We start from the raw sequence: 24,945 nt of genomic DNA, 5'->3' as shown, positions 1-24,945 counted from the left end.
GTGACAGGTAGCACGTCATGGAATATGGTCAAGGGTACCCACACGATGGCTGAATCTTGGTTGAGAGCATCCTTGGAAGTGCTACTGACTCAGTTTCTGTACTTGTTCAGTGTCCCTCCATTTGTAGCTGTAAGTAGCCCTGTTGCAGATGGTCCTAAATGTGCTGAAGAATCTAAGCCCGTTGTGACTGTTGGTGAGTTGCTGGATTTCTTGCATTCTTTCTGTCTGCCATCTGTTCTTTAGATCACTTTTTTTGCTGGGCCTTGGCCTCATTTATCTGTAGAGTTGGTTTCTTTCCTTCATGCTTTGGTGGTGTTTGCTGTTCAGAGCCACCCTATGTTTGTCATTTAGCAGCTCCTGGATCTTCTGGTCATTCTCATCAAAGCATTCGCTATTCATCCTGGGAGAGAACCTCCTTGCAGATTCTGTTTATGATGGATTTAATGGCAGATTAGGTACTGTGGAAGCTTCTTTTCGTCAAGTTGGCTGAGGTACTGCCTCAGTAGATCTTTCTTCATAAAGTGCATAAGTCCATCAATATTGCATGTCCTGCAAACATGCTTCTGCTCACAGGCTGATATAGACATGGTCGGTCCAGTCATTGTCAGCTGCTGTCCTGCAATGATCTTTTCAGCCCAACTCTAACAATGATGTATTTAAGCAGGTGCCAGTGTCTGATGTGAGGGTGTTTCCATGGGGACTTGAATTGCCTCTCTGATAAAATAGGGCAATTGTTATGACCAGGCTATGCCTTCAACACTTTGGTCAGGAGAATGGTGTTGGTATTTCACTTCCCTGTGCCTTCCCAGCCAAATCACACCTTTCCAATGGTTTGTTTCCCTCCCAACTCTGATTTTGAAACCACCGAGGAGAATCAACTTGTCTCCCTTTGGGAGGCAGGAGAACAACCGATCAAGCTTGGAGGTGAACTCCACTTGGAGGTATACACACTGAGGACTCGTATACTGCTCCTGGGATAGGTCATTTGAATGGTTTTGAAGGGTTCATATTCCACAAAGGAACTCATTAAGATGCTCAACAAGCTTGTTTATGGCAAAACCATTTTCATGGTGTCTTTGTTCTTCCTTAGCTACCCTCCTGACAACTTGTTCTTTGAGCCAAATTTTTTCCTGCCTACTAGGTCTCACTCAGGGAAGGGGTATCAACATCGTAGCTGGCGTCCTCTAGGTTATGAAAGCAGCCGATGTTTAGGTCTGTCTCTGTTGGGGCCAATGTTCTCTCTAACTTGCGTAACTGCTCGGGAGAGTTTGCTACGCTGGTTAGAATGTAGACAAACTGACGTCCAGTTCTGGAAATCCATTCAAATGGCAGGAAATATTAAAGGAAAGGAGGCTGGGACGCAAGATGGCTGCCTAGGATTTTTAATGTGGGCGGTTGTTGCCACATAAGTTACCGTATATGTCAAGAAGAGGAGCAGCCCTAGAAGTGACCCCTGGGGAAACACCAAGGCTGCCTAGGTCACAAAAGACTGAAATTATTCAAAAAAAAAACAGCATGTTGAAGTCACTATTTTCTCAGAAATACAAACTGGTTTATTGAGTTACTTTCTTCATGAGGTTTTAAAATTGTACATACATATTTAAGGAAAGAGATTTGCATTTAACAATACAAAAATAAAATCACTTACCAGTCAATGTTGTTAATGGCAAAACTGAGTCATTGTCAATATCATCTGTTGACTGAATAAACCCATGATTTGATGAAACAATAAGTGTTGTTTCTTCATCAATGCCTGATTCAATGTTGGGGGAACGGAGAGCCTATTGAGTAGAAACAGTTACTGAAAAACATTCAAAATACACTCCAAATTCAAATCACAGCATTGGAAACATGAACTCTTGAATATTTGGCTTAAAAAAATGAAAATATTTCACGATAATGTAATATTATGAATCTTAATGCTGATTATGGAAATTCATCCGAGTTATATAGCATTCTCTACGATAATTATTTGAAAGAACTACATGTATACAATAATATTTTTACATCTTCAATTTGTGCTTAATTTAGTGAAAATGTGACTTCTATAGCTCTTACCTCAGTCACATAAGCACCACTTAGATCAGATTGCACTTCAACATCCTGTCTGAGGTCAGACTCATCAATATTTACTTCTGAACCCATCACCTCTTCTCTACTATCAGAGTTAAGATTTGAGCGGGCAATTGCCGTTTCAGTAAGGTCTGTATGAACCATGCTTTGGTCTTCAGTTAACTTTGCATGATCAATCTCGCTGTAGGCATCAGTTTCAAGTGATGTGGAATTAATCTGATTCTCTGTCAAATCTGTGTGGTCAATTGTGGAGTCAACAGTCAAGTCAGCTTGGGTTATTGAAGAAGTGATGTCATCAGTGGCAACGGCATGGATGATGACACTTGGTTGTGTCATTTGTACGCTGACATTTTCATTAGTACTGTGAAGAAGAGCCTCAGGCTGCAGAGAGATGTCAGAGTTAGTTGGGTCAACAAAATATTTTCACCAATAATATTTTAAAAACTCAGCACTCAAATCATGAATTATACCTTTTAAACAACCCCATACTGCTAAGTGGACACAGCAGTAGTTCAGAAAACTATTTAGATATAAAAAATTTATACTGGAGACATATGGGCATAAATAGAATAAAAGTGCTTACAATTTGCTGTAAGGTTTTGTAAAGTCACAGTAAAAACTGGGATGTCGTTCAAAAGCTACATGTGGCACTAGTTCCATATTAAGCAGAGGTTCACCTGCACATCTGCCAATGTGGTATACTGTATCCATTGTACCCGGCGTGGCTTCCTCTACATTGGGGAAACCAAGCGGAGGCTTGGGGACCGCTTTGCAGAACACCTCTGCTCGGTTTGCAATAAACAACTGCACCTCCCAGTCGCGAACCATTTCAACTCCCCCTCCCATTCTTTAGATGGCATGTCCATCATGGGCCTCCTGCAGTGCCACAATGATGCCACCCGAAAGTTGCAGGAACAGCAACTCATATTTCGCTTGGGAACCCTGCAGCCCAATGGTATCAATGTGGACTTCACCAGCTTCAAAATCTCCCCTTCCCCCCACTGCATCCCAAAACCAGCCCAGCCAGTCTCTGCCTCCCTAACATGTGTTCTTCCTCTCACCCCAAGCTGCACCTCCATTTCCAACCTACTAACCTCATCCCACCTCCTTGACCTGTCCGTCTTCCCTGGACTGACCTATCCCCTCCCTACCTATACTCTCCTCTCCACCTATCTTCTTTTCTCTCCATCTTCGGTCCGCCTCCCCCTCTCTCCCTATTTATTCCAGAACCCTCACCCCATCCCCCTCTCTGATGAAGGGTCTAGGCCCAAAACGTCAGCTTTTGTGCTCCTGAGATGCTGCATGGCCTGCTGTGTTCATCCAGCTTCACACTTTATTATCTATCATTCCAAGGCTGTTGTTTTCCAAAAATTTCAGAGTTAGAAAAATCTTTCAAACTGTATATAGGCCTTTTGGTTTATTGTATCCAATGATGGTCACCAAGCTCCTATCTACTCACATCCAATTTCTCAGCCTCGGTCCATATCCTTGTGTGCTATAGCACTTCATGATCATCTAAATACTTCTTAAATGTTGCAACGGTCTCTGTCTTTACCATCCTTTCAGGCCTACCACATTCTGGATGAATAAAATTTTCCTTAAATTTCCTCTAAGCCTCTTACTCTTTACTTTAAATCCATGCCCCCTCGCATTTACCCGTCTACTGAGGGGATAATGTTTCATCTTGTTGGTTAGATTTATGTTCTTTATAATTTTGTAGATCTCAAATCAGGGCCTATCCTCAGCCTTCTTTTCTCCAAGGAATATAATTCGAGCCGATGTATTCTCTCTTCATAGCTAAAGCACTCCAGCCTAGGCAACATCCCAGTGAATCTCCGCTACACCCTCTCTACAGCAATCACATCTTTCTTATAGTGTGGCAGACATGACTGCAAACAATACTCCAGCTCCATCTATATATGATACTGGGCAACCATCACTGAGTTTCACCATAAGCGTACATAATTTATTTACCAGGTGCTTAGGGAGTGGAATCCAGGTGTACTCACAGGGAGGCTAACTCGATGACATCTCAATGTCAGCTACATTTCACAACCAGGGTGCATACAGGTGTTTAATACAAACTGCAGTAAGATTTAGCTATGCTGTGGAGGCTGTTTACCAAAAGCTTACAAATTCTGACTTGATTTAGTGATATTTTATGTTATGATCAGGGGCTGACAGGAAATCTAAAATGTGTCATTGATCCCAAGTTAACATGAAAGAGAAAAATAATCAAGACACTTTGTTCAAAACTGAAATATTTCATGCTAAGATTTCATGTTAATATTTCATACTAAATTTCCATTGGTGTCAAACTCAGATGATGATCATTGTATTAAGTACTTGAGGAAAACTGTATAATATTAATATTTCAGAGCTACACGAACAGGTTCACAAATCCATACTTACTGAGAGCGTGTGCACAATAATCTGTTCTGGAGAGGATGGTGAGGTAAGGGTAACTGTTGGACTTGTTGTCAGTGTTATAGGAAGACCTTGACTTGAGCTAGTCTGGATCAGGTAGGTTCCTGGTGTTCCTGTGGGCTGTAACCTGAAAGACTAGGGAGAAAAAAGCAACACAGTGAGCTCCATATAACGTAGCAATTCAACCCTCTAAAAACGTATTTTGCCGAATAAAAGACATTTCATTGAAGCTTTTTATCTCGCACTTACCATGACAATGACAATTCACAAGAATACCAATTCAAGGAGAAAAAAAACATTCAATATTTATACAGTATGAGAGAAGAGTGCTGATTGGTTGACAAATGTTCTCTGATTGGTACAGACACTGCAATTGAGAATGCACTCCTTAGTGATGATTGAAAGTTAACTACTGGGCTATGTTTAAATTTTAAATCAGGAAGGTTTACTGTGATTGATCACAGCATTGCCCTAAAAAAAATGAGCCAGTAAATAGCCGTCACCCATTTTGTTGACTTAAAATGGCCAGTCTGTGTACATGTTCTTTCTGACTGCAAAGAACTGGCCCCTATGTTGTAATTTACGTACATGCCATTAAAAATAAGTGTGATACACTGCAGGTCAAACTGACAATTCTAAATTAGTTATCAAAATACTTTTCCACACTCGGCATTATTCAGCAAATGATCTCCAATTGCAAAATCACATTTAATATTGGACACTGTTATCATTTTGGCCTGGTTGTGCACAGTTAGTACCTTATTTGTTTCCAATACTTGAGAAATATGTTGTTTGATACAATCTGCCAGTCTTCAGGGTGTATGCCCTACATTGCAGACATCACACTGAAATTCATCAACCACATACTCATTTGTGAGATCAGTAGACTTTTTTTTGGCTTTATGGCAACGTCCTATTAGTCGCAAACACTGCTCCTATAGCAGGATGGAACAGCTAGCTTCACCTGCTACCCATACCTATGAGATATTTTACACTTTCAGAGTAATCTCAGGTAGTCTGAACCAAAAGTGACAGTCTCAAAGATATTCACACACTGGTGTTTATTAGAAGCTACATATTAATATACTGGTCTCCATTCTTTGCAAACAGAAAGAACACAAACACACACACATAGAACACTGTTTCAACTCAACAAAACAGACAAAAAAAAAAACCTGCAGCTTGCTGGAATCCAAGGTAGACAAACAGGAGGCTGGAAGAGCACAGCAGGCCAGTCAGCATCTGGAGGAAAGGAGAAGTCAGCTTTTTGGTTATAATCTTCTTCAGGACTGGATGCAGGGGTAGGGGGAGCTGAGATAAAGACAGGGGGCTGGGGGTTAGCAGAATGATGGCAAGAGGTGTACACCAGTAGCAGGTACAACCTGGTTAGTCGAACGAGGGGATGAATCAGGTTGTTAGCTGTGAAGGAGGAAGTGGGACTGGAATGGGAGCTGGGGAAAAGGGTGGGAAGGTTGAAGTTCGAGAACTCAATGTTGAGTCAACCACTCTAAACCCCTCGGTACCTTCCCCTGTAACTATAAGAGATGCAACACCTACCCACACCTCCCTCCAGGGCCCTAAACAGTCGTTCCAGGTGAGACAGAGCTTCCCCTGCATATCCTCCAACCTAGCCAACTGCATCTGGTGCTCCCAATGTGGTTTTCTGTACATCAGTGAGACCAAACGTAGACTACAGACAGTTTCCTGAGCATCTTTGCCTGGCCTGTAACAGCCAGCCTATCTCCCGCTCACTGCCCATTTCAATACCAACATCCCCTTCATCATGCCCATACTCGGTGACTTGGAATGCAAATTTGAGAAACAATACCTTATCTCCCACCTGGGCAGCCTATGGCACAAGGACTCAACATGGGGTTCTCCAATTTCAAGTAACCTTCCCATCCATCCCTGGCTCCCTTTCCACCCCACCTCCTCCCTGCCATTTCACCTTCTGATCCTTCCTTTCAGCCACCAACCAGATTCATCCCTCCCATCGACTAACCAGGTCGGACCTACTACCGGTACCCACCAATTACCACCATTCTGCTTACACTGCACCCCCCGATCCAGTCCTGAGGAAGGGTAATAACACAAAATATTTACTTTTTCTTTCCTCCAGATGCTGCTTGGCCTGCTGTGTTCTTCCAGCATCCTGTTTGTCTAGGTTATAACAGTTCATTGACTTATTTCTGAGGGCAATTTCTGGACTGATTAGAATCAACCAACCTGCATGGTTTGAAATTTAAACAAGCAGTGTCAACTTTCATCCAGTCACATTACTGGTCATTAAATTTGTGAACTTCTTTACTTTTTGGTGGAAGTCTCCTCTCAAAACCATCTCACATCGATTAGTTTGGTGCTTGTTAACGATTCTAGGAGAATACAGAATTAGTTGTGACGTGACATATAGGTGTAGGTCCTGATGTGCTTTACTTACAGGTAGGAATTCAAATCTCTGCAGAGTCCCTGCATTTAGCGTTATTGTTTCACAATCTGTACTGCTACCACAGGAATCACCAGATGCTGCACAGAAGGTAATATAGAAGTGAATCACTGCAAACATATTTCATTCTTACAAACACGTACAACAATACTTGGAAAATCCTAAAAGCTCCACTAGGACAGACTTGTATTCATCATCATAGAATCCCAGTGTGGAAACAGCCCATTCAGCCTGACAGGTCCACACCAACAATCCGAAGAGCATCCCACCTAGACCTATCCCCCTAAACTTGCATTTCCCATAGCTAATGCGCCAAACCTACACATCCCTGCATACTGTGGGTAATTTAGCATGGTCAATCCACCAAACTTATGCATCTTTGGACAACAGGAGGAAACTGGAGCACCTGGCAGAAACCCACAGACAGGGGGAGAACGTGCAAACTTCACACAGATGGTCACTTGAGGCTGGAATTGAACCTGGGTCCCTGGTGCTGTGAGGCAACAGTGCTGACCACTGAGCCACCGTGCTGCCGAAATTAGTTTAAATGGTATTAGTTGAGGCTTAAAAACGAAAATGACATTTTGGGCACAACAGCAAGCCACAAAATGGCCTCTAATTTTGTATTAACTTGGTCAAAGTAGTTAGTAAATAGACTACATAGGAAATCTGTCAGTGCTCAACAACTGCATAAAATTGAAATGTATAAACTCTTCAGTGTTAAAATCACTCAACGTTCATGTAGACGCAAGTGTAAAGAGTGATACAAATTTGTGCCATGTGGCATGATGGGATAATGGTTCAGTTTACAGGATTGCGCTCTCCAATGATTCTGCAGAGTGTTGTACACTTTCAAATGTTACAAATTTCTAAATGTTTGGTTTTAAGACTTTCTCACACAGTGAACCACTTGTTGGCTGTTCACCACAGAAGAGACATTCTGTATTAAAGATGGAAAAAAAAAGGTGATCTTAATGTGAAAAAAAATGCATGCTTACTAAAAAAAGGCTATTCAAGGCGAGGCATGTGATTCAAATTATAGATTTCATAATTCAAAGACTCATGGAATTTTTGCCTTTATTAATCGAGGCATTAAATGCAGGAGCAAAAGAGGTTATGACAGAGCTGTACATAATTATAGTTAGGCTGCAGCTAGAGTACCTATGTGTAGTTCTGGTCACCACACTATTGGAAGTATGAGACTTCACTAGAGAAGGTTCAGACAAAATTCACCAGGATGTTGCCCTGGAAAAGAGTATTTCAGCTATGAAGAGAGACCAGGTAGGCTGGTGTTATTTTCCTTGATAAGTGGGGACCTGATTGAGACATGTATAGGGGCATAGACAGGAAGAGACTTTTCAGCCGGTAGAGGGGTCAATAATGGGTGGAGGCAGGTTTTATAGCAAGATACAGGAGTTTAGAGGGGATTTAAGGTAAGACTTTTTCACCCACAGGGTGATGATTTCTGAAACTCCTGTCTAAAAGTTGGTAAAGGCGGGGACCATCAAAATATTGTAGTAGTATTTAGAATAACATCTGAAATGCAGTAGCACACAAGGTTATGGGCCAAGTGCAAGGAAATGGGATTAGAGCAGATATTTTATGACCAGTATGGACAAAAACGACATTTTCTCATGTAGTAAAAACTCTGTTACAAGTCTGCCCATTAGAATATATTCATCACTATTTCCGAACAGTATCAACTTTAAGCATGAACTCCAGAAAGAATCAGAAGGCCTTGAAAAACATTATTTTCATGCCAAGTCCAATTTTAGATGCTGATAGACTGGCATGTATTTCAAGTCTCAACAATTAGATATTTTTCCTGTTTTTGATGTGATAATTTGTTTCATTCATCTTTGGAACGTGTGTGTTGCTGGCTGTGCGAGCATTTCTTGCCTGTCCCTAGTTGCCCTTGAGAAGGTGGTGGTCAGCTGCCTTCTTGAACCACTGCAGTCCATTTGCTATAGGTCGACCCACAATGCCGTTAAGGAGGGAATTCCATGATTTTTGACCCAATGATAGTGAAGGAACAGTGATATTTTTCCAAATCCGGAATGAGCGGCTTAGAGGGAACTTGCAGGTGTTGGTGGCGTCCCCACGTATCTGTTGCCATTGTCCTTCTAAATAGAAAAGCGGTCATTGGTTTGGAAGATGCTGTCTAAGCATTTTTAGTGAAATTCTGCAGTGCATCTTTTAGGATGCTACTAAGCATCAGTGGTAGAGGGAGTGGATGTTGTAGATGTGGTGCCAATCAAGCAGGTTGCTGTCAAGGTTCTTGAATGTGGTTGGAGCTGCACCCATCCAGGCAAGTGGGGAGTATTCCCTGCAGATAGTGTATGGACTTTAGGGAGTCAGGAGAGGACTTACTCACCACAATATTCCTAGTCTTTAATCCATTGTTGTAGCCGCTATGTCCATCTGAGTTTCTGGTCAATGGTAACCCAGGATATCGATCGTGGGGGAATTCAGTGATAGTAACACAGTTTAACGTCAAGGGTTGGTGGTTAGATTATGTTTTGTTGGAGATGTTCATTGTCTGGCATTTGTGTATAAACTTGCTGCTTGTCAGCCCAAGTCAATAATTTTGCTACAAACTGTTAGGAATACAAGGTCATAAACTGAAGAACCACTTCTATACATCTGCATTATTTTCAAGACATACCAACATGAGTAATTTGCACAGGAATCTGCAGAGCAGCCACTGGACTGTTGGGGACACTGTTGCTTTCCTCCATTTGAGCTAATCGAACCCGCAAATGCTGAACAGAGGATGAATTTGAATTGCGTGAACTTGATCCAGTTTGACACTCGGGTAATTGATGCACTGGGACGTGTGGTTGCTTTAGGGTCTCTACCAATTGTCTCAAACTGTCTACCAATTCTGTCACAGAAAACAGAAAAAAAAACTGGAAGACTGGAAAGTAGATTACATATGTCACAAATTCAGGTGGTCATTAGCAAGAGAAGTTTGTACCAACTGATGCAGGTAACTGGTATTTAAAATGTATCAGCTAATTTATAAAAAGGCATTTAGCAGAGCAAAAATGTATGTATTCTGCAGATATGTTGTCAATTTTTAAGATTTGAGGGCAAAATATGTTCAGAATTCCTTATTTCTGACTGAAAAGCAAGAGATGTACCATATAGTATATACATGGCTTGATCTTCATTGCTGAATAAAAATAATAAAACTTTCCAACATAAATGAGCTAAATAAGAATACACTGAACAGCTAACGATATCCACATTTCATCAAATACAATTGCAGTTAGATACAAATCAGAGGTACCTAACAACCAAAATATTATCTTTAGCAACCAGTCTTTGTCATACAACTTCTTTTGTTACTTTTTGCAGCTAACATCCTGAAACTATTCCAATTTACAAAACATGCAATATGATGTAAAGCTGATGCTAATAGTTTATTCATTATGGATAATATCATGGCAAAAGACAATGGCGTATTTGTGGAAGCTGTTGTACCTGCAAATGTCAAATCTTTATGATTTGTAACCTGCCGCTTGATGGTCCACCATTTACTTCTCAGCCACTGTGGAGATCGGACACTACTCCAGCCTTCTGCCATGATATCCCAGTTAATCTCACTTTCATCCTCTGCATTGAGTTCTGCAATTCTACACCAAATAATTAAAATATCATATTATTAAATGCAGCAGTTTATAAAGAAGCAGAATAGTATCAAAACTAAGCAGTGCGAGAGCTACTGTCTCATGATCCACCATCTTTATATACATAAACCAATGGAAGTATAATTCAAAAATAGTGCTGTCTAAAAATCTGTAACTTCGAAAGGAATGAATATTTTACAGTCAACACATTGTATAAAGATGAAATGTAATGTTTTCAGCTCTTAGCTAACTCAAAGTGCCACCGATTATTTAATGGTAATAAGTCCCACTCCTGGACAGCAGTTTTAACAATAAAGGAAACTTACTGGACTGTGGTAATAAAATTTGAGGCTGGATGAACACAGCAGGCCCAGCAGCATCTCAGGAGCACAAAAGCTGACATTTCGGGCCTAGACCCTTTGGGTATCTTTTAAATATTGATAATCAATTGGTGATGACTTATACGTTCTTCAGCGATTAGATTGGAGTAAGTTCCTTTCAACAACTTTGTTCTATTTCACCTATGGTATGGTCAGTGCACTCATTAATCCATTGTAAGATCAAAGTTATAAAGTCTTCTATATAAATCTTCCATTGTTGTAATTCAATTCCACATCAGAAGGCATGACTAAATTACATTCTTGATAATTGGTTTCAGACCAGTTTAAACAATTAATTCCTTGGAACCAATAAATGGAAGTTTACAGACTCCCAGTCTTGGGTTTGGTAAGACAACAAAAACTGAAAGAACTGTGGATGCTGCAAGTCAGGAACAAAAACAGAACTGTGGAAGGGTCACTGGACTCAACGTTAATACTGATTTTTTCTTCAGATGCTGCCAGACCTGCTGAGCTTTTCCAGCAACTTCTGTTTTTGATAAAACAGTGCTGCAACAGGTATTAACAGTAGCCAGAGAACAATACAATATAACTTTATAACATGGGAGGTATTTCATCAAATGTGTCAAATACCTACTTGCTCATTATTAGAATAATACCAAATTAATCCCACTCTTATCTTTCCTCATTTCAAATACTCACTAAAACTATGTCCTCTGGTTCTAGATTAATTTACGGATGGAAACAATTTCTCTCTATCTACTTTGCCCAGATCTATCATGATTTTGAAAATTTCTATCAAATCTTCTCTCAGCCTTCTCCTCTTCAAAAAAAATCCGTTCCAACTTCTCCAATCTTTGGAATAGATAGGTTCTTAACTGCCAAGGGGATCAAGGGTTAAAGGGAGAAAGCAGGAGAATGGGGTTGACAAACTTATTAGCCATGGTCGAATGGCAGAGCAGACTTGATGGGCCAAATGGGCTAATTTCTGCTCCTACGTCTTGTGGACTTTTGTCAGAATTGGTTTCCAACTCTTGAAACCATTCTCATAAACCTTTTCTGCAGGCTTAATAGTACATCCAGCACTGTACACAACACTCTAGACAGGGTCTAAGTCGTGTCTTACACAACTTCGTCGTAACTTCCTTTTCTTGTACCCTATAAAGCCCTTTATGAAGCCTGGAATAGTGTACACTTTATGAACAGTTTACTCTCTACCTGCCCTGCCATCTTTAATGACTTATGTACAAATGCACCCAAGTCTCCCAGCACAATCTTTATTTTATACTGTTTTTCCCATGTTCTTTACACCAAACTGCATCGCCTCACTCTTCATCGAATTGGACTTCATCTGCCACCCATTCACTTACATGCCAAAGACTTCATGCAGTTCTACACTGTCCTCTTTCACAGTTTACAATTCTCTCAAGTTGTTATCCACATTCTGTGGGGTCTTCTACTCAAAGAAGTGGCTGAGCCTCAAAAAGAAAGACATGATTTGCAGAGATAGAAAGCTTCTCTATAGTTATTTGCATTAGGTAATTAAATGGATATAGTATTAGATTCATAAACTTAGCAAAATATGCTTCATGGGTTTTTGATTGCAAGTTGCTTTCTTTCCCCGATTGAAACTTGCACTCGCAGCAACTGAATTAGTATACCTCGTGCTCCCACAAGGAGCTCAAACAGTTCATCGTCTTCACCAACACCTTCCACCCCAACCTCAAGTTCACCTGGACTATCTCGAACACCTCCATCACGTTCCTGGACCTCTCTGTCTCCATCTTGGGCAACCACCTAGAAACCAATATCCATTTCAAGCCCACCGACTCCCACAGATACCTAGAATACACCTCCTGCCAGCCACCTTCCTGCAAAAATACCATCCCCTATTCCCAATTCCTTTGCCTCCGCCACATTTGCTCCCAGGATGAGGCACTCCACTCCCGCACATCTCAGATGTCCTCGTTTTTAAAAGGACCGCAACGCACCCACCCCCCTCACTCACACCCAACGGTGGTCAAAAACGCCTTTGACCATGTCTCCTGCATTTCCCGCAACTCATCCCTCACACCCTGTCCCCACAATAACAAACAAAAGAGAATCCCCCTCGTCCTCATGTACCACGCCACCAACCTCCAGATCCAATGCATCATCTTACGACACTTCTGCCAGCTGCAATCCAAGCCCGCCGCCAAAGACATTTTTCCCTCCCCACCCTTGATAACAAAGTGTGGAGCTGGATGAACACAGCAGGCCAAGCAGCATCTCAGGAGCACAAAAGCTGATGTTTTGGGCCTGGACCCTTCATCAGAAAAGGGGGATGGGGACAGGATTCTGAGAATCCTCCCGTTGTGGCCTCCTGTACATTGGGGAAACCAAGCAGGGGCTTGGGGACCATTTTGCAGAACACCTACACTTGGTTCGCAATAAACAGCTCCAACTCCCGGTCGCGAACCATTTTAACTCCCCCTCCCATTCCTTAGACGACATGTCCATCATGGGCCTCCTGCAGTGCCACAATGATGCCACCCGAAGGTTGCAGGAGCAGCAACTCATATTCCGCTTGGGAACCCTGCAGCCCAATGGTATCAAAGTGGATTTCACGAGCTTCAAAATCTCCCCTCCCCCCACTGCATCCCAAAACCAGCCCAACTCGCCCCCGCCTGCCTAACCTGTTCTTCCTCTCACCTATTCCCTCCTCCCACCTCAAGCCGCACCCCCATTTCCTAGCTAATAACCTCATCTCACCCCCTTGACCTGTCCATCCTCCCCGGACTGACATATCTCCTCCCGACCTCCCCACCTTTACTGGCTCCATCTTCTTTGACCTGTCTGTCTCCTCTCCACCTATCTTCTCCTCTATTCATCTTCAATCCGCCTCCCCCTCTCTCCCTGTCTATTTCAGAACACTCTTCCCTCCCCCCTTTTCTGATGAAGGGTCTAGGCCTGAAACATCAGCTTTCCTACTCCTAAGATGCTGCTTTTCCTGCTCTGTTCATCCAGCTCCACACCTCGTTATCTTGGATTCTCCAGCATTGGCAGTTCTTATTGTCTCCAGTATACCTTAAAATTAGGTTTATTTCATCATCTTTGCTCCATTCTGTCCCTCCACTCTGCTTCCAGTTGAGGTAATTTAGCCACTTGGAACGACACTGCTTTTCAGAACGGGTGCCGACCCGTTCAGCGACTGCAGCCCAAGAGACACCCTGAGTGACAATGTCACCAGGATCTGTGGCAGTTAGTTCATGGACCACCTCTGCAAGTCGTTTTTCTTCATCTACTGTCCATTTACCTGAAAAATGAGATGCAACAAAATGTTTATGCAATTTGAGCAATGACGGCTCCCTGGACATTAGCTACGGATGTCTTTTCACACATGCTACGGCAAAAATGAGAAAGGAAAATGAAAAATGCATTCATAATGGCCTTACAACCACAGTTGGGTTAAAGTTAAAACAATCCCAATTTTCTCAGAACGACATTAAACAGCTAATATTCTGGAATAAGAATTGTAATGACAAAATGTTCTGAGCGAGGAATAAAGTGCTTCAATGTACCAAGTTAAATTGTGTGCGACAGTGATTCTTCGAAAGTGTAATGTGATGTCTCAGCTATCCTACAAAGGCCAACACTTACAACAAAAAAAAACATAAGAACATGTTTATGAACAAATGAGTAATTAAAATTGATATCAATGAAAGTACTTTAATACACTGCTTGCCAAATATTTTAGGAATAAAATTGGTAAAGACCTGACACACACAAGCTATGCCTCTTAGCCTTAGAGTGATGCACAGGGAACCAAATAAAGATAGTTTTGAATGAAAGAAAGCTGTTCAACAAGATTAATCCAAGAGAATAAACTATGTATGTTCCACTTCAGTACAACTTCAGTACAGTGTTTCGTGGTGACTTAATCATGTTACAGCTAAGTCTGTATTCTAAATTAAAGATATACAGAACTTAAACAACGTAAGAAGCGTATACATAAAAATTCAGTGATAAACAAAACACAATCAGAATAGGTTTTATACTCTTGGAAAATGATGCAACCTTTTGTAAAAATGATAAATCAAGAACAATAATAGCAAACATTATTAGATATAAAATAAATGTGGAATATCTGTTCAAGATAAACACGTAGAAATTGCCCTTAACTTTAAGTGCTCTGAGTGATTTCTAGGCTTCCATTCATTCTACCCTCTTGGTGCATTATGATGCTTGACTGTAATTCATGATCACTTGCTCCATTCTACAGAATCTGAAGATTTTTCTTTTACATTTGCCTGTTAATTAAACAATTTTAAAACCACAACTTTGCATAGTTTCAAAAGATGTTGCTATAGCAGATTTGTAATCAGATTCCTATTTGTTTTGAACATGACGGGGATCAATCTTTAGATCAAGTGCTAGTGTGATTAATGTGGAAAGCAAAATTTCAACAGGAGGGACTACACGGAGAAAGCCAAAGCCTTCATTTAAAAGGTGAGCTGTCAAATTTTTGTTTTCCACATTCTATGTTTTTATATATTCCTCCTTTTTTTTTCCCCTAACAGGTGACACCACTTTACCTAATTCATCATAATCATCTCCATTTACAAGTGGATGTCTAAACAATGTATGCCTTCTTCTCTGCATGGTTTATGTTAACATAGGGTTTTCTGACACACGGGCCACAATCAGTGAAGATAGGTAACCATAACCCGTCCACAATAACACTCAACACTGGAGATCCCACCCCCACCCCCCACCCACACAAGGATGTATCCTCAGCCCTCTATTGGACCTGCTTTACACCTATGACTGTGTTGCCAAATTCCAAACGAACGTCATCTATAAGTTCACTGACAACACCAACATAGTGGGACAGATATTTAATAACGACAAGTCAAATTACAGAAGGGAGATAGAGGGCTTAGTGATGTGGTGCAATGAAAAAAATCTGTCTCTCAACGTCAGCAAAACTAAAGAATTGCTCATTTACTTCAGAAAGAAAAGGAGGAGAACATGCCCCCATCTATGTCAGTGGAACGGAGGTTGAGAAAGTGGACAGCATCAAGTTCCTCAGAGTGACGACAACCGACAATCTTTCCAGGACTTCCCACATAGATGCGACAGTCGAGAAGGCATAACAATGTCTCTCCTTCCTTAGGTTGCTCAGGAAATTTGACATGTCTATAAAAGGATCCTCACCAACATCTACAGATGCACCATTGAAAGCATACTGTCCAGGTGGACAATGGCCTGGTATAGCAATTGCTCTGCCCAGACAAACATGGAAGCCAATCTTCCATCCATGGCCTCTATTTACACAGCTCACTGCCGCGGAAAGGCTAACAACATCCTCAAAAGAACCATCACACCCTGGTAATGCTTTCCTGCAACCTCTTCTGAGAGGCAGACAATACAGATATAGCTTCTTCCCAGCTACAGTCAGACTGTTGAATGGACTCTCCAGCCTCAAATAATGCTGAATTTGCTCATGTTGATCTCGCCTCGTGCACGCCCTGTGAAATGTATATGCCTCTATATGCCTCTCAGTCTTTTTGATCTGGACATCCTTTTCTGACTGTAATCTGCCTGTACTGTTCATAAACAAAGCTTTTCACTGTGTTTCAGTACACGAGACAAAAAAATAAAAACCAATCACTAGCACAACAAAGCAGCTTTACTGACATAACAACTGTATAACATAAAAGGAATTTAGACACAGGATTTAAAATAGTACAGCTCTACCTGTATTGCAAGTGTCTTTCATCAATCTGCACCGGTCTTTTACTGAAGAAGCACTCCTTCCCAGAGCAGCCCCTATAGTTGCCCAGTCATTACCATGCTTCAAACGTAGCCTAAATAATAAGCAAAACACGTTAAACATTTTTAACCTTACAGGTAACATTAAGAAATATACAATATAATAAACATCCTCAATAATTTTACAATTAACATTTCAATAGCAGCTTAACAGCCATGGAGTTTTAGAATAGTAAACGAATTTTGGATACATTATATGTATTAAACTATTCCTTCCCTATTTGATGAGTGAGCGACAAATCTAGGTGATCAATTGCACTTCAGTTCATAAAAGAATGATATAATTTTACGTCACTGCGTGAAACCAGTGCCATTGTATTCAAAGTAACATTCTAAAGATTTCCTAAACAGTGACATACAGAATTATAAATTAAAAATAATCCAATATTTAATTATGTCCTTGTATAACAGGCTATCAAAATATGCATCTTTTAAATCAGTTAAAATTTTATTTATATCTCATCCAAAGCCACAAATCAATTTGATTCTTAATAGCTTCTCCAAATTGTCCTCAGCAAAACAGACCAGAGTTGTTTCATTTCCAACACTGAAACTGTCAATTGTCTTTTTTGTTAGCGTATGTACCATATGTTTGACATGATAGTATTCAATTGTTCTCAGTTTAATCCAAAATATTCAGTTCCTACTACCTAACAATTGTGCATGTGCAGTCACCTCACGGAGAGCAGAAGCCATGCTTCAGTTGGCAACAGTCTCATCTCTCACTTTACGTGCTAAGGTCCTATGCTAGGGATCCAGTCCAATGCCCAGGTCGACTTTGTTGTTATTCCTCAGCAAACAGCATTTTAGAATAAATTATATAGCCATTATAACACTGCTGTTTGCAAACCCGTCCCATGTTGTTATATAGGAAGCTCAACAGCCACATTACACAATGATTATACTTCAAAAGGTACATCTTAGGCTATAAACCACTTTGGGAGATCCCGCAATTGTGAAAATACAAGGTGTGTAAATGCAAGACTTTCTTCTTAAAAACAATAAAACAATAAGCATGGAAGATAAGCTTCAATTACAGTTCAGATTATGAATCCATCACATTGATAAACTACAATTACAATTATTTTCTAGCTTAATCAGGAAATATATGAGTGCTGTTTGAATGGATGGTCGATGGCCTCTGTTGCCCTCAGCCAGAAGGATATGGGCCTAGTGCAGGAAAATGGGTTCAGCGTACCTGGACAATTTGGTGAGCATGGATCCAATTTGGCTGAAATGCCTGTTCTGTGCTGTAGGACTCAATGACTATGTAGAAACTTGGGCAATTCGTTCACATAATTGGACAACACCCAACTCAATTGTTTGAAAAATTTGAATGCTGGACTCAATTTTAAACTTGTCCCATCAGAGACAGTAGCAAACAGACAACTTGCTTAGGCAGCTGACAGTGTGTAGAGAGGGGAAAAACAGCAGCAGATCACACCATGCCATGTCAGCTAACAAGGCAATTACATCAGAGAAGACCAGTGAAACTTATTTTGTGACAGCAAGTTTTAGTCTGACAGGAGATGTTCAGGGTAGAGGGGATGGAAATTTAAAATGATTATTGTAACAATGCTGAACAAAATACTTACTCCTTAAGTTTTTCAATTTCCTGTGGTGTATACCTGACAATAAGAAAAGTTCAGAATGGTTAAGAAAACCAATCATCTTCACATTAAAATATCACATCAAATTATAAAATATAAACTGTTCATACTTTCCAACATGGTTTCTATTGTCGTACATCCTAAGTACTCGTCTATAGACTGCAAACAATGGCCGATTAAGACCTCTTGCTATGGTTCGGTAGAAATCTTTTCTTTCATCTTTCGACATTTCAAATATGACCTCCGTGGCATCACTTAGTCCATGTATCTACAGAAAGACCAGGCAACAAGGGGCAAACAATGTTCCAATAGAATGCATTATTCAGAAGTTCCAATTGCCATAATTATAATAGTTTAGATTGTAAAAATGCTGGGATTCTTCCTTTACATAATAAACTGCAATTATATAGTGCTAATAACAAACTGAAGATTTTGAGAGTGAACAGGGAGGTGCACAGCAGCAGGATGTGAATTCAGAAATATGGGCATCAATGGTTGAAAGCTGCTGAAATGATAGGATGGGATGTACAAAAATGTGGGAACATGTACATAAATCTGAGACAATGGGCCAAAGAAATTTGCAGCTCGAGCTGGGCTGGAACAAGTCAGAAAGAATAGAAGGGATAAAGCGCCTGATGACAAGTCAAACACATACATTGTTAGATATTAACAAAGTAGATACGGATAGTAGAGATTTAAAGTGATTTATAAAGTAAAGGTGATGTGAGAAAACATTTTCACAGAATGAGCGTTTTAGGTCATTTCACTTCCTTGAAGTATGAGTCAGGCAGGGTCAATCATAATATTCAAGAAAGCATTAGACGATCAGTTAAATGCAAATAATGCCCAGGGTTATAAGGAAACAGCAGGAGAAAGGCACTAAATCATGGTGCTCATTCAGAAAGCTGGTGAACAACAAGGCTGATATGTCTCCTTCTGCAGTGTAAAACATCAGAGATTCTGCAAATGAGAAGTGCACTGGCAGATGGTTCAGCATGTAAAGGAAACAGAGAATAAACAGGTGACATGATCAAGTAATAGGACAGGATGGCAATAGAAGAGAAGGGATTTAGAGGTCAAGAGGAAGAAAAGGTCATTTAAACAACGGTCTCAGGTCATAATCAAATTTTTTCATTATTTCTCACCTGTAGGTAGTTTTCAATATTGCTCATTAAAATGTCTATTTCTTCTTTTGACCACATCCCCTGCTTCCATTTGTGGCCTATTGAAGAAAATGTATGCTTTCAATAATATTTAAATGGCTCTGCAGTGGACGGTAAGTCATAGATTCAAATTAGCGATTTCTCATTTCCAATTTCCAGTCTCGTCAATGCAACTGGTAAAACATAAGAAAAGCTAAAAGGCAATACATGGATGGTCTTCTTGGGTATCTCTCAACAGGCTGTTCACAAGCAAGGGCTTAGCAGATGGCTGTAAGTAACTCGCTGTTACTCTGACATTGCGCTGCTAGATACAGATAGACTTCAAAAGTGCCTCAGTGGTCAATTACTATCACACAAATATATCAAATATTAGTAACTATTGTACACACGTTTAGTGCAAGCTGAAACAGTGCAGTCATACATTGCAGAAGCATCATTTTCCTCATTTTACACAGCCTGGGTTGAAAAATTATATACAGATCCAGAATTCCCATGTATATTATAACAAAGTAAACAAGTTAGCAGATTAACATGCCATTCTCCCTTTCTGGCCTCATTTTTCTATTTAAGTATCTCTATTATGTAGGTTCAAGTTCTAATCCAGAGCTGGAGCAGTACTGAGGAAATGCTGTACTGTTTGAAGTACCGTGTCTCAGATGAAAATGTTAAAGTGAGGTTCCATAAGACATATTGGACGGGTGTAAGACATCTCATACACTATTTCAAAGAAATGCAGAGGAGTTATCAGTGATATTAGAAATCAATGTTTATCCCTCAGTCAATCTGAACATAACCCACCATTGTTTGAGTTTGATGTGTGCAAATTGGCTGCAGCATTGCCTACACTACAAGCGTGATAACACGTCAGGTGGTTGTGAAGAGTGCTATTTAAATACAAGCTTTACTTACTAATTAAACAAAGCTTTTAAATAGACACACCATTTAGGAGTTATTGAATAATTCAATCTGTTCCAAACTAACAGGGCACTGTAAATTCTAATGGAAAGACAAATAGCTATGATTGAAGGTGCAAGCAAAATAAAAAGGAATCATTTCTTTCAGTAAAATGAATAATGCATTGAAATAATAGCAGAGAGAACAAATAACACAGTAAAGAAGGTACTTCTAGAAGGGCTTTTATCAAGCCAGAAAACGAAAGCAGCTGTAAGCGGCAAGGGAATAGTGATTATTATGTATCAGAGATAATGGGAACTGCAGACGATGGACAATCCGAGATAACAATGTGTGAAGCTGGATGAACACAGCAGGCCAAGCAGCATCTTAGGAGCACAAAAGCTGACGTTTCGGGCCTAGACCCTTTTTTCTTACAAAGGGTCTAGGCCTGAAACATCAGCTTTTGCGCTCCTAAGATGTTGCTTGGCCTGCTGAGTTCATCCAGCTCCACACGTTGTTATCTCAGTGATTATTATGTCCCTTTATTTTGAGGTAGCTCAGAGTTTTATTGGAAGGAACTGGGACTCTCGAGGGGTTTGTATAATCACAGACTCAAAAGCTTTAAGAACTGCCTGCCTTGAAAATACTCAGATTTTTAGAAAGATTAAAAAAAATCATTTTACAGGCTGTCTGGGGCAGAAAGTAACACTGCACTCTCATCTTTGGAATGATTGCTGTTAAAGTTTTAAAGAAATTATTTTGGTCCAAATTCAATTTCTAAGCACAAGGCCCAGGATAAACCTTGCTAATCTTATGCAGCCAGGTTTCAAAATCATCAACTTCTTTCCCTAATGTAAAGAAATGAGCTATGGGGAAAGGCTGGAAAAGTAGAAATCTTCCAATGTCTAAAACACTAAAAAGTTAAAAGAATCAAATACAAATTGCTGGAAAATCTCAGCAGGTCTGGCAGCATGTTAAGAAAGAAACCAGCATTAATGTTTTGAGTCTAGTGACCGTTCTTCAGCACTGGACCCGAAATGTCAACTCTGATTTCTCTCCACTGACGCTGCCAGAACTGCTGGGATTTTCCCGCAATTTCTGGGTTTTTTTCAAGATTGCCAACATCTGCAGTTCTTTTGGTTTTTTTGTTTAAAGTTAAAAGGAGATTCACTGAAAGTCCAACATACATCTTACACAACAGTGTACAAGAAACATCATGAAACACCAGGAGATGTAAAATGTTTGGTTTTGTTTGGGGTGTCATAATCATCAATTTTGATTTTTAGTTATATTCATTCATGGGATGAGGGCGTCGCTGGCTAGGCAGCATTTATTGCCCATCCCTAATCGCCCAGAGGGCAGTGGAGAGTCAACCACACAGCCGTGGGTCTTGAGTCACATGTAGGCCAGACCAGGTAAGGATGGCAGTTTTCCATCCTAAAAGGACATTAATGAAACAGATGGATTTTTCCGACAATCAACAATGAATTCACAGTCATCATTAGACTCTTTATTCCAGATTTTTATTGAATTTAAATTCCACCATGTGCCGTGGTGGGATTTGAACCTGGGTCTCTAGAACATTATCTGGGTCTCTGGCTTAACAATCCAGCAATAATACCACTAGGCCATCATCTACCCCAGAAAAAAGTGTAAATTTACATTTCACATTATATATTTGATGAGGAGCTAACATTCATGATGACATACAGGACCATGATTATAACAGCATATTGTCGAATAACTTGCCTCAAATCTTAATAAGATGAAAGAACTTTAAACATCAGTTTTTTTTAACCATCTTTCATTGTCACAATTATTTTATGAACTCAGTGAATTATACTTGTTAATATTAATATCACAAACAATACATTCTATATTGGGAACTTGAGAATCTGCTGACCTTTATTCTGTAGCGTATCCTTATCTTCTTTCGTTGTAAACCAGGCTTGACTAACAGGGTCCAAATCTTCATTGTTTTGGGGAGAAATACCATCCATGTGATCTTCATTGTGCAGAACCTACACGCAAAATTGAAATAAAGAAAGAACATCAATCTCTTTAGTATCATTTTTAGACCTCAGGATGTGAAAAACACTCCAAAGAATAAACTCGGTTTTGAAGTTGGGAAACATGGCAGCGAATAGGTGTATAAGGCCATGCAGACAAGACAGATGACCAAAAATAAAATCAGAAAATGCTGGAGAAATTTTACAGGTCTAGTAGCAAGTCCACTGCTCTCTCCATAGATGCTGCCAGATCTACTGAATTTCACCAGCATGTTCTCTGTTTATTTTAAATTTCCAGCATCTGCAGTAATTTCCTTTAAGATAAATGACAAGGTTCTTGACCTGTGCTGCTCAAGGGCTAAATGTATGCCATGATATCAAGATAATTCCAATGCTCTTTAAGTTTGAACTGAATGGATGAATAAAGCCTCTGCTTAATCGAAGACAGTTGATCGAGAATACCTGTGCAGGCTGTGTGTTCAGGTCTGATTTGGGAGGGGAACTCATTAATCAGAAATAAGAGGGTAAGATATGGCAACCAGGTTCTAGGGAGTGTTGCTGACCAAAAAGACCATGGAGTGGAAGTTCACAGTTCCTTGAAAGTGGAGACACAGGCAGATAGCATAATGAAGGCAGCATTTGGTATGCTTTCCCTTATTGGTCAATGCGTTGAGTACAAGAATTGGGAGGTCATGTTGCAGCTGTATAGGACATTAGTTAGGCCACTACTGGAATACTGTGTGCAATTCGGGTCTCCCTGTTATAGTAGGGATGCTGTGAAACTTGAAAGGGTTCAGAAAATATTTACAAGGATGTTACCAGGGTTGGAGGGTTAAAGCTATAGAGAGAGGCTGAATAGGCTGGGGCTATTTTCCCTGGAGTGGAAACTAAGGTGTGACCTTATAGAGATATATAAAATCACAAGAATAGATAGGGTAAATAGACAAGATTTTTCCCGCAGGGTGAGGTATTCCAAAACTAGAGGGCATAGGTTTAAGGTGAGAGGGGAAAGATATGAAAGGGGCCACTTTTTCATGCAGAGGGTGGTGCGTGCATGAAATGTGCAGTCAGAGGAAGTGGTACAATTACAACATTTAAAAAGGCATCTGGATGGGTATATGAATAGGAAGAGTTTAGAGGGACGTGGGCTGAATACTGGCAAAAGGGACTAGTTTTATTTAAGATAGCAGGTTAACATGGATGAGTTGAACTGAAGGGTCTGTTTCCATGCTGTATATCTCTATGACTCTAAATAAAAGGGAACAAAGCTAAAATTTCTTTGTCAGAGGTGAAATTGTCTTTAAAAGGTAGTTTGCTTGCCACTTTTTGTTTCTTTCAAGTCTATTGATGATTTGTGGCCAGCAGGGATTTAGAACTGAACAATGCAGCCCTAAGTGTCTGTCTTCAGCCATAATAATTACAATCTGTGGCACTTATTCTTCAAATTAGCTAGATTTTTAAAAACAATCACGTTACGCACCATCATAGAATTCAAACTTATGTCAAATGAAGTACTAAGTTAAAATTGTTTATCTTTTTGTCCCACAGTGTATACTGAGTACTAATCATTTCTAGCTTTGAAATAGAAGCAAAGGCAAGTGATGATAAAGGAGATGGATGTTCACTTAAAAGAGTTTAAGTTTAACTGAATAACTTTTCAAAAATTGATTTACAACTGAAGTCCTTTCTTAGAATGACCACTTACCTGTATCTGAGTAACAGTTTCATTTCCTTCAATTTCAGATGCATGAGTCAGCTCGGATGCTGCCTCTCCCGTCATGGTTACCTCAAAACTTTGGTCATTGTCTGAAACTGTTACCATAACACATGCATAAAAGCTCAGAACATCACAGCAAAGGTATCAAGCATACTGAAAAGCAAGTACATTATGAAACAAAAAAAACATGAAGTGCCACTATTAATTTATTCCTGTTGTTCTATCAGAGATGGTTACAGTAGTTGGTTAGGTGGAATTTGCTTTGCAGGGTAATTACTGACAAAACCAGTTTGGAATACTTAGACAGGAATAATGCTTGTGGACAGTGTGGAAGGAAAAGGTAGAGACGTTTTCAAACAAAGTTCAGGTATTCACTTTATCCAAATTGGTTCTGTGCAGCAACCTTAAGTGATTCTAAACAATTATCATTTTTTCTGCCTGTTTGGAGCTGTGAACACAATGAACAGACATTGCAGTTGTGATGGCAATAAACTGTCAGAGCTCATTTCCACAACTGTGAAACTTCTGGCACATTGAGGAATAATTAAACATATAAGTCGAGAAGACAGTTGTCAGTGAATCCTGGCTCCATCACAGGGTGGACTGTTAAAGTCTTTGTAGATAATGTGTTTCAATGCTGCACTAAGTCATAATTATTGCTGAGCAGCCTCTCTGGCCTTGAATAATTGATTTTATATTTGTGGAAGGTCAAATTTCTCTATTAGAATAAAAAACATATTGAAGCAATGTAAAATGATTTTATAAAAAAGGTTTATTACAGCTCATCTTCTATATTAATTCCATAGATGTGTTCCAATCTTTTGT

General features: G+C 40.0%; 1 protein-coding gene across 4 annotated transcripts in view; it reads right to left on the bottom strand.

The window, feature by feature from the left end:
- dmtf1 (cyclin D binding myb-like transcription factor 1) overlaps nt 1-24,945 on the bottom strand; it is a 56,990-nt gene that overhangs the window by 7,446 nt on the left and 24,599 nt on the right. For 3 of the 4 annotated variants that reach the window (XR_009447245.1, XM_059654818.1, XM_059654819.1), the window contains exons 4-16: nt 24,109-24,215; nt 22,298-22,415; nt 19,483-19,559; nt 18,448-18,605; nt 18,323-18,355; nt 16,653-16,762; nt 13,980-14,208; nt 10,430-10,581; nt 9,609-9,827; nt 6,938-7,023; nt 4,486-4,635; nt 2,059-2,454; nt 1,649-1,781 (exon numbers count right to left, since the gene is read on the bottom strand). Coding sequence is in view for 3 of the 4 variants with exons in the window: in XM_059654818.1 (XP_059510801.1) it covers nt 1,649-1,781; nt 2,059-2,454; nt 4,486-4,635; nt 6,938-7,023; nt 9,609-9,827; nt 10,430-10,581; nt 13,980-14,208; nt 16,653-16,762; nt 18,323-18,355; nt 18,448-18,605; nt 19,483-19,559; nt 22,298-22,415; nt 24,109-24,215 (1,968 nt within the window). In the remaining variant the exon portion in view is untranslated. The remainder of the gene's footprint in view (nt 1-1,648; nt 1,782-2,058; nt 2,455-4,485; nt 4,636-6,937; nt 7,024-9,608; nt 9,828-10,429; nt 10,582-13,979; nt 14,209-16,652; nt 16,763-18,322; nt 18,356-18,447; nt 18,606-19,482; nt 19,560-22,297; nt 22,416-24,108; nt 24,216-24,945) is intronic. The other variant, XM_059654820.1, reaches the window with a different exon arrangement.

Source organism: Stegostoma tigrinum, chromosome 25, assembly GCF_030684315.1.
Source record: "Stegostoma tigrinum isolate sSteTig4 chromosome 25, sSteTig4.hap1, whole genome shotgun sequence".
NCBI classification, from domain to species: domain Eukaryota; kingdom Metazoa; phylum Chordata; class Chondrichthyes; order Orectolobiformes; family Stegostomatidae; genus Stegostoma; species Stegostoma tigrinum.
This window is presented reverse-complemented; position numbering and strand designations above follow the sequence as displayed.